A 10,978-nucleotide genomic window follows, 5' to 3' on the forward strand; every position below is an offset into this window, starting at 1 on the left:
ACTTTACTACCTCTACTGTTTAAAATGTTATTAACATTAGATTTCTGCACATGCACCTACAAGTTTTTTTTTTTTTTTGTTTCTTTTTTTCTATCTTGTTTATACTCTTGCTAATTATAGTTTTTGCACGTTGCGAAAGCTTTTCAGCTCATGTGTATCATGTCATTGCTGGCTTTTAGTGCGATGTTTTTGCTCGAGGTGTTCAGTTCTCTCGCTATGTTTGAACGAAACGACATCAACAAGTTCGTGTTCTAATAAAAAAAAAAAGAATAGAAAGAAAGAAAAAAATCAAAATCATATTTATGAAGTGGGAATATTGTTCCGATTTCGTAGCCGGCTCCTTTGCTGGTAAGTTTATGACGTCGTCAGCGTGAGAGTGTTTCCAAAAAGCTTGATCAGTGGTCTCATGGTGACGGAATAGTAACTTAAATGAAAAAAATAAAATTGCAAAAGTATGACGTAATATTGTTTCTGCATAATGCAATTGCAAATGTGCATTAAAGTTCGTTCAACTCAAACGAAAATGAAACATCTTGAGTGTGTGGGTGGACAATATGCTGCAGAGTGTTGCACAATGCAATTTTCTATAAACTTGACCTTAAACCTTGCATTTCAATAGTTTGCATTAACAATGACTTAAAAATAAAGCAAACAAACAAATAGCGAAGGCGTTATAATTTGAACCAAAAGTGATGACTTGTGCTCAAGGATGAATTTTTTAAAAACTTATTTTATTAAAATTGCACGTGATTTCCTGAGTCGTGAAATTTAATAAACCCAAACAAAAATTCTTGGGTTATTTTGAACAGTCATCCCGCGCATCCTTCATTCAAAAACAACAACTATAAGAGTTTGCCAATTTTAATGGATGCGCAAAGCGTATCTATTATTTAACAAAAAAAAACAGAAAGTGAATTTTTGAGTGAAAATATATTTAATTAGATTTTTGTTTGGTCATTAGTCTTTTGGGAAGGAAAAGTCTGTCTGATCTTGAATATCATGAACTCGTATTTATTTTTTTTTTTTTTCTTAATAAAAATAGAAACAAAAATGTTTTGTTTTGTTTATTGAAAAAAGCTTTCATGATCGTTGGCATCTCATAAATCTTAATATTTTTTTTGTTGTTGTTGAACCTGAAGAAAAACAATATAGGTATCATATTTTAATGTAGGTAATCTTTTTTTAAATAAATAATTTAAATATGCCAACAAAAAAACCAACTCATTTAATTGCAAACCATTTTTTGTTCTTTAATGTTCAGTGTTGGATTTAAGCCTAGAGGGTATCTATTGCGAAAACGATGAGATCATTGCATAATTTATTAAACATTTGGCGGTGGTACGTAGGTAGTATGTTTTTTTTTTTTTTTTTGTGGTCGAAGTGTTTCCTTTTTTAAAATATTTAATTCGCATTCAGTTGTTGTTTATAGTGGGTTACGCCCAAATTGTTAACAGCTGCGTTCCTTTGGAAATATTTATCTACTTTTTAGTACTTAAAGCTGCTTTGAACTACTTTTTCAGTATAGCAAAAGTAGTTCAAAGTAGTTTTAAGTACTAAAAAGTAGATAAATATTTTCAAAGGAACGCAGCTAACATTGAAAGATCAGTTCGGAATTGTTTGTTGTTGTTATAATCGTTGTTGTTGTTACAATTTTGGAGCGGTTGAAATTCCAGAGAATTCTATGTATTTCTATGTTTTACTTTTTAGTCTATCCCTGGACATGTAGATGGGCCAAAAAAATAAAATATTTTTTTTTTTGAAAGTTTTTCTATTCACTTATTTGCTCATCACAAAATTCCAAAGTGAAACAGTCAAATTGAAAAAACACTTCGATTTAAAAAGCTTAATTACTCTGACGAAAATTTTCAATCAGATCTTTTTTAGGTATATAATAAAACACTTCTTATCCTCGTACAATAGTTGTATTTATTTACAAACGTTTTCGAAAAGTTAACTTTTCATCTTCAGGTGATAGCAAAAAATATAATTTTAAAAAATTTTTTGATAAGTTTACAAATTAATCAAAAATATTTTTATATAAATTGAAATTTTAATAATTTTGTTAAGTAATTGAAATTTAAAGTTATTTTAATAATGTCTAATAATGATAATTTTATAATAACAAGTAAACATTTTATGAAGAAGAAGAAAACGTAAACAAGAATTTGTTTTTGTTTTTTTGACTTTGTGAAAAAAATTCAATTTGATGTTTTGTTTTTGACCAATATTCTTTTTAGGTGCACGAATTTGATCAAATTCCCCTAAAATAATATAGTTTACAGTGAGTTTTCATCAACTACAAATTTTGTGTATAAGAAGGGTACAACAGCATCCCAACTGTTGTGCCTGGGTGAAACGCATTATTTTGGACTACAGGTAAAAAAAAAACATCAAATTAAACATTTCATGATATTACCAACAACATTTGATTACTTTTATTTAATTAATAATCCGGCCCTAAGCCTGTTTCACACTTATTCTGAGACTAATGTGTGTATATTAAAGGTGTTTATTTTTACTTGGGATATAGGTACTATAGGCCAAGTTTAGGATTCGAAAAAAATAATCGAAATCGAGATAACAATGAGACATGTCATTACGATAATGGAGAATGCCAAAAAAGTTGGTACGGCAACTCTGTCTGTCTGTATAAACAACCTTGAGCCACAGCCTAAACTATAGTAAAGCAATTTTGAGTGACCAAAACTAACGGTACCTGTTATTTAACGGAAATAAAATTTTTTCTAACGATTTTAATTAAAATTTGTGTGTATAATCAATTTTATAAATAAGATTCAACTTTAAAATAAAAAAAATATTTTTTGCACCGTTATTGACGGTACCTGCCATAGAACGCCTTTTTTTGGTTTCTGAATATCTCGTACACGACTTACCCGATTTTAACGAAAATTTTTATACAAAAGCGTTAATAAGTAACCGTAATATAAAATTTTTTTTGGATTTACAAAAATATTAAAATTTTTTTTTTCTTCGAAAAATCAATTTTTTGAAAACGGGCCAGTGAAATATTTAAAAATTTCGGTTCTAAGTTTTAAGTGCCAATGTGAATCCTTATTTAAGTTCACATTATCGAGTGACAATTGCGACCGAATTACGGCATACGTGATACGTTCGTTAACGTATGGTCGCTATGGCCCTTATTGCGAGTGTCGTTTGTCTATCGATAGACGACTTTTGTCGATAGTCGATCATTGAAAATAACTTTTGCTATTGTGAATCTCTATCGACAGACGACTTTTGTCGAAAATCGATCATCAAAAATGAAGTTTTGTGTTGTGAAATTCTATTGTGAACGAATTTTTTTGTTTCATCGTTCGATCTTTTTCGTTTACAATTTTGCTATCGACTCAAATCGAGTTTATAGTTCACAATAGCAAATATCTTTGTCGAAAGAGATACACGATACCAAAGCAGATACTTATCGATTCGATCGAAAACTTATATTTTCTTATTTTTGTTTTTTTTTTTTTTTATTATTTTCAGTGTATAGTTAATACTAAGGAAATAATATAAAATAAATTAAAGAACCAATTATAAAATAAAGTTTTAACCTGAATAAATGTAAAAATATTTATTCTATAAGATTTATTTTCTAAGCTTATTCTTAAGATTTCTATTGCAATGAGGTATTGCTTATTCTTTATTGCAATAGAAATCTAAAAAATAAGCTAATAAAACAAACTATACAGGGTGTCCCAAAAGTAATGGATCAAACGAAATATGCTGATAGGTCAACTTTAGGGCTGTCAGAATTTGGTAACTTTGTTATCCCAAATCCTTACGGTGTTCGATTTAATGAAGTTTTTTTGAAAATTCGAAAAATCCTGACTTTGCAACAGTAGTTTGCTTCATACGCTCATACCTAATTGATTTTTGTTTTTTACAATTCTTTCACTTAAAAATTGCCTAATAATAAGAAATAATTAATTTATCAAAATATTTTTTAATTCATACGCCGTTTTGCTGCAAATTAATTAACAGTTCCAAGTATTATGAAAACTCAATTTCTTTCTTTTATTTCAGAGCAACACGCTGAAAAAAATTTGTATGGTGTGACACTGGTTTATTATTTTGATACTTGCCGTGTTATTCCAGTTTTCAAAAATGTATAAAAAATTTACAAAGTTGAAATAAGAACAAAAGATATTACAATTTGAATGCAAAAAAACAAAGGTTTTCAGAGAAAAATAACAAAAAAAAATCGAGTATTTTATTCAAAAAGAAATAAAAAAATAACAGTCGAGATGTGTCTATATTTCTACGTTATTTTTCTCTGAAAAACCCTGTTTTGTTGCTTTTAAATTGTAATACGATTTGTATTGAATTCGTTCAAAGTGCGTTCCATTGAAAATCGCTAGTAAACTACTATTAGTACTTTGCCACCTCCCAAAGGAACATTATCCATTAAAATAGGTGTACAATGATAAATGACTTTAAGACATTTTGGTACATAAATACTGAAAGAAATACCTATATTTCAAATTATTTATGTATCTCCATGATTTTGGCACATATAGTTTTTTGAATATACCGTCATATATTTCATTTTACTTTTCTCTCATTCATTTCTATTAGTAATATTTTTATGTTCATTTATTTTTAATATTTCCAGGTGCGTGTGGGGTTTTGGTCGGTCATCCCCTAGACACCATTAAAACATGGCAGCAGGCATCAAACTCATCAGTTTTTACTGCAATCCATCAGATACGCAAGCGCAACGATGGGGTAAATTAATATCATCTTTCCCAACATTTTCAAATACAAATTATATTACTCGATAAAGTTTAATGGTTTCTACAGAGGAATGTTCTTTCCTTTTGTTACAACCGGGGCAATAAATTCTGTATTATTTGGAATCTATGGCAATCACATGCGTCAACTTAGAGCAGTTTGCCATAGTGATTATCAACGTGAGCAATTGGAATACAGGCACATGTTTGTGGCTGGATCTATTGCCGGTTTTGTCCAGTCGTTTATAGCTTGTCCCATTGAATTGATAAAGGTCCGGCTACAAACGCATAATTGTGAGTTGGTAACCCTAGTTAATGTATAACAGTTTTTATTATTTTTTTGATTAATCATTTTGTTATAATTTTTTAAAGACTACAATGAGTATATACTTGGACAAAAGAGAACGCCTTTTAAGCTTTTTAAAAGAATTTGGAAAAGTGAAGGAATAGCTGGACTGTACAGAGGACTTTTGCCAATGATGTGCAGGTAATAAAAATGAACCTTTTGGGCCAATTTGGGATCAAATTGATTCATGAATTCCCTAGTAACAATTTTGCTTCTATAAAGCTTTACAAATGTTACCGTTCCTTCTGTAAAGCTTTATAGAAACAAAATTTGTAAGTTGAGTTGGTGATCTGTGAATTTCAATTTTAAAATTTTCAATCCGAAATATTTTTACTCGCCCAAAATTTTAAAAGTTATTTTACTTAAAATCTTTGCTTTTCAGGGATGTCTTTCCATATGGTATCTACATGATAACTTATCGCCTTACAATGGAACAGCTAGATAAAGCTGAATTCATGAAGCGAAGAAAACAAAGACTCTACAAAGATGGCACACCGAAAGTAGACATTTTTATAACAACATTGGCTGGAGCTTTTGCTGGTATTCTGTCATGGGTATGTGTTATACCTTTTGACGTTGTCAAAACTATAATGCAAGCTGAAGAAAATGCTAGATACAAGAGTATAACACATTGTATAAAGACAAATTTTAAGGTATGGCTTGTATTTTAAGTTGCATTTTTAATGCATTTTTTGTATTAATTGGAACTTTTTATCATTGTAGCGTTATGGTTGGAGAAGTTTGTTTCGTGGCAGTTGGATGTTGGTTGTCAGAGCAATACCAGTTAATGCAGTTACGTTCCTTGGATATGAATATGCTTTACAATGGTGTAGTAATGGACCACAACGACTAAAATACCAAATTTAATTAAACTTCTTTGACTTATATAAATATGTTCACTTAAAACTGACTGGCTCTTTAAACTATTCGAATATGTAAATAAGATTCCAATAAGCAATGATGTGTTTTATTTAGTAACATACACTTCGAATACGTAAGACTAAAATATGCATAGGTAACAAACTAGATAAGAATTCTATCCAAAAATGTCTTGTGTACCATATGAAATAGGAACAAGCACAAGCACTCGGCAACCCTATATAAATGCATAAAACAAAAAATTTTGCGTTAACGTTTTTACATACACAAAAATTACGTATACACCACAGTGACTTTCTAAGTTTCCTCTAATTTAATCAGTGAATAAATAGTAAAACCATTTGAACTTTATTTAACCATTTACATACTAACTGAAAAACTATACGGTTGTAATGTCAAAATTTTAACTGTGGGGCTTACACAGAGTTCCATAATTTTTTTTTCTTTTTCTACAAAAAAAACATAAAAAAATTGGATTTGATGATGTCGTTTCTATTATGAAGTATATGCAAGTTCTTCTTTTTCACATCCATCATTCGTTTGGAGGACTTTTGAATTTTTTTTTCAGTGCAAATATTTCCGATCCCCATTGTATTTTTAATGTTATGCTTCTTTTGCTGTGTTGCGGTATGAAAATTTACTTTTTGAAAAGAAATTTCAACGGGATAAGCAAGTAGCACTTATAATTGTTAAACAGTTTTCTTAATGGTATGAACCATCGACAAACTATAGTTTGTTTATGGTATGAACCTTACTAAGTAAATTTCTGTGAGTGAGAAGTATGACTTCAACCGCGTGTCCATGTGTGTACACTGTACACACACTCATTTTTTTTTTTTTTTAGGGATTTTAGAAAGAAATGATATTTTGTATGAAAGTTGGTATATGCTATGTTCTGTAACTTTTATCATTGGTGAAAAAATCTTTGAATAACTTTAAATTCCATTTAATCTCATCAAAATAAAAGGAATATTCAAAATCATATCCAATTCATAAATTCTGAATTTGAAAGAACTTTTGCTTTTTTTATGGAAGAAAATGGATTTTAGAGACGTTGTAAAACGTTTATCGCCAGTGATAAAGTTACAGAACAGGGGCCCTGGACCTGATTTTTTGTGTGTATCAAGAACCTGAGGTGGACAATCGATTGCAACTTAAATGTTTGTAAAAAAATATTTTTTTAAATATTTCCTACACGATGATTTTTGGCGTGTAACAAGATCTCGAGATGAACAAACGAAAATCTCAAATTTGAGCGTTTCAAGGCTTAACTATACGCACCACATTTTGAAAGTGTACAAAAGTGAACATTTTTTTTCTGGCTAGCGCAATTGTTTTGTGCTACTTTTTCACTTTTTGGGCAAAGTAGTTAAGTTCTGGCTTCACTGAGCTTGTGTTTCATTCAGTTGAAACATTTGAAAGGTAAGTTCCTGTCTGCCAATTACACCTTCCGCCAATTATGGTTCTGTCTTTAATGCCTGGCTACCTACACAGTGTTGTGCCCAATCACGTTCCAATTTACATTTTCTAGGAATAAACGTCAAAAAGAGTAAAATCCTCACCCCTCTTGCCAACAACCTCACTGGTTAGGCGATTGAAAAACCACTGAGTTGCCCGGCACTTATAGCCTATTTTCAAGAGCAAAACTAGTTTAATACATTATTTTTGTTTTTAAGATCCTTATTGACCGCAAAATATTTTGCGGTCAATAAGGATCTTAAAAACAAAAATAATTACTCAGACCACAAATTTGACTAAAATATTTTGCAATTAAGTTGTAAATAAAATACAAAAACATAGTTTAATACATTTTGTCATTCTAAACGTAAGTTTTCACGTAGGGTCAATGTGGGTAAATGTAAACAGGGGTAAATGAAAACATGGCTCATAACAAGCTTCAATTAAATATCTTTGATGCATACATAAGTACAAATCGCGGACGCATGTATCTTTTAACTTATACGTCAAGCTCATTGCTGTCAAGAGAGAATTCATTCAACTAGCGTATTTTCCGTGAAAGATAATTTTTTAAAGTGCCAAACAAGTCGTTAGTCTTTCAGAAAAATTTAATATTTTTGCAGATTCAATTAAGTCAGTATAATTTGGAAATCCTTTTTAGTTTTTAATTTTGATGTAGATTCTATGCGAAACAAACAAATTTTAAAATACAGGACATTTATGTCGTTTTGCATGATGTGTTTACATTTACCCCAGAATATTGACTAAAAATACTCTATTTTTATTAAAACCAATAATTTTAGCAAAAATATATGTTTTCAGGGTTGCGAGTTTATGAATTAAAAAAACACTAAGTCATAAGCTACTCTTTAACTTGTGAATTAAAAAATATTTAATCCATAAGCTTTTTTAGATTTGAGAATTGAATAATATTCAATTCATAAGCTTTATTTGAATCTTGAATTCAAGAAATACTTCATTCAGAAGCCCTTAAGAATTCCCGAATTAAAAACAATCTAATTCATAAGCTAGTTTTGAATTATGAATTGAAAAAATATTTAATTCATAAGCTATTTTTGAATTGTGAATTGGAATAATTTTCAAATCGTAAGCTATTTGTGACTTGTGAATTAGAATAGTTTTCAATTCATAAGCTATTTGTGACTTGTGAATTGGAATAATTTTTAATTCACAAGCTCTTAGAAAATTGATTTGTGAATTAAACTATGTTGAAATTCATAAGCGCTCTCCGGAAAAACGAAAAGATGTGTTTGATGTATAAAAATATCGGCGAGTATAGTACGCTAGGCCTCAAAAAAGAGTTTTTGTCCCAAAGCCGATGAAAGTGGTTTTGTAGTAATGCAAGGAGTCTCAGGGTTAGTTTTTGGTGGTACTAGGAAAGAATAAACAAGTTGTGTTTTAGATTGTATGGGCAAGCTACCACCATTTATCGTTTTCAAAAGAGGCGCTGTTCAAGCACGATGGATGGCAACATGCTTTCTTTTCAGGAATTCTTTATTCAGCTTTAAAGGAAGGAAGGAATATTTATTATTGTTAATGCATAGTGCAATGCGTAACCAAATTGAATTATATTTTTATTTTAGTATGAAATAGGTATGATTCAATATCATTCTTTGACAGATGATAGAGCATCATCATACTTTGCAATTAAAATATTCACATTAAAGTTATAAATTGTAATAAATCATTCCGGGGGTCCTAAATAATTCTGTTTTAGTTATTTGATTTTATTCATAATTATAATTGACTCTGAATTGTTGTTTGTTAAATAAACTCAATAAAAACATAAAAAAAACATGATTGTTTCATATTTTTTATAAAAGGCCTTTCAGTTGATTATGATTAACGTTTGCTTTTATTGTCTGACATGATATTTTTATTTCTATTAGCCTGATATTTTAAAGAAGGCCTACAAAAATTCAAAATGAAAACAATTTCCAAGAAGGTCTTCAAGATGTTTAAAAGACTTTTGTAAAACTAAATAAGTAAACACTTTTCTTGAGTAAATTAACTAGTCATAAAGAGGAATGGTATAAAAAAATTAGCTAAAAGCTAATAAAGAAGTGATAAATATGATAGGAAACTCCTCCATACCATAAACAATTCACTGCCGTTTCTACCAGTACCAGCTTAATTATAGGATTTTGGTACTCTTTTATATTTCTTAAAATTTTGCCAGATCCATCTGAGCAGTACACTTCGTCTTACGTCCATATGAGTAATGGATGTGGCAAAATTTCTAGAAAACTAAGAAACAGAGATCAGATATAAATCTCAACCTTTTGAAAGATTCCTTAATAACTCTTATTTGTCACCATTTTCAATAAAGGTAAAAAAAACCTTTATTTTTAAAAAAGAAAATTTTCGGTCAAGGTCTGAGAGAAACCTTTATTTTGTATTTTTTTATGTTTCGGTCAACCAGTGAGATTTATCGCTAAGAGAAAAAAATAAATCTCATCTGCAAATTTATCAATTCCTAGAGACATGGGAGTGGTGCCATATGAAAGCTTATATTCTCAGCTACCCGATAGTGGTATAATCGGGTTTTGGATTTTTTTTTCAAAATTCCGAGAAAATCGCGTTTGAAAGTTGGGGTAAAATTTTTTTTCGAAAAATCTCCGAATCTTTGAACGCTCCTGGAAGCTAAACCGCTTGAGAGAAATTTTTGGGAGCGATGCCAAATGATAGTTTGTGTCATGCGCCTACGCTTTGCACATTGTCAGATTTTTAAAAAATCATCTTTCATGTTAAACCGCCACATCATGCCTATTTTTTCAGAATCGGGCTTAACTTTTTTTTTACCTTTAAGATCTCTCGGTTTGAGAACGCGTGCACCTACAGGGATGGGAATTGTACCCAAATGTAGGTTAGAGTCCCCGCTACCTTTTAATATCAAATTTTTTTTCATTTTTTTTTTTTCAAAATTCCGAGAAATAGCCGTTTGAAGCTGGGCGGGCGAAAACGCTTCTGGAAGCTGAACGCTTTGACCTAGATATTAGAACATCGGTCTCCTGGCATATTCGAAATTGCATTGGTTGTGCTTGTCGTCCCAGCGACTCAAATCACAGTGGAAAACACATTTTCGTCTTTAGATTTTACTTTAAACGAAAAGAGATATAATCTTGGGTCTAAGGAACTTTAAGAGTCTATTTAGTTCATACATTATTTAATACATAAACTTAGAAAAAACATCCTTTTCATATTTATTTTTGGAATATAAAGACATTCTTGACATATTCGACATTTTCCTTTGAATTGGCCATTTTTGATTTATTTTCAGCGAAAACGGTTAAAGGTTGACCTTTTCCATTTATCTATTGTAAAAATATTATTTTTATTTTCGTATTAAAATTTTCGTATCTCGTCGGATAGCCGAGTTATTGTCGAAAAATCTTCTTTGTGACTTTTTGTCAAATGGCGGAAAACACTCATATGAAATCTTGGTCGAAAACTTCAAGTTAAGATTTTCTAAGCACCCCTACGTGATATCAAAAATGTAGCTTTCTCGGTTCATTTGCATTTT

At 30.2% G+C, this 10,978-nt stretch overlaps 1 protein-coding gene across 2 annotated transcripts; it reads left to right on the forward strand.

The window, feature by feature from the left end:
- The first annotated feature begins 178 nt into the window (after positions 1 to 178).
- On the forward strand, positions 179 to 6,049 carry LOC129914348 (solute carrier family 25 member 45). Of its 2 annotated transcripts, XM_055993547.1 has the most exons (6): positions 179 to 348; positions 4,634 to 4,746; positions 4,805 to 5,045; positions 5,124 to 5,238; positions 5,480 to 5,750; positions 5,821 to 6,049. In XM_055993547.1, exons 1-6 carry the CDS (start codon positions 303 to 305, stop codon positions 5,962 to 5,964), a joined length of 930 nt encoding a protein of 309 aa, XP_055849522.1. In that variant the 5' UTR covers positions 179 to 302; the 3' UTR covers positions 5,965 to 6,049. The 2 variants fall into 2 exon arrangements, with proteins under 2 accessions (XP_055849522.1, XP_055849523.1); XM_055993548.1 differs by lacking the exon at positions 179 to 348 and having other exon boundaries at positions 4,628 to 4,746; positions 4,822 to 5,045.
- The last annotated feature ends 4,929 nt before the right edge of the window (positions 6,050 to 10,978 follow it).

Source organism: Episyrphus balteatus, chromosome 3 (genome assembly GCF_945859705.1).
Source record: "Episyrphus balteatus chromosome 3, idEpiBalt1.1, whole genome shotgun sequence".
Taxonomy (NCBI): Eukaryota; Metazoa; Arthropoda; class Insecta; order Diptera; family Syrphidae; genus Episyrphus; species Episyrphus balteatus.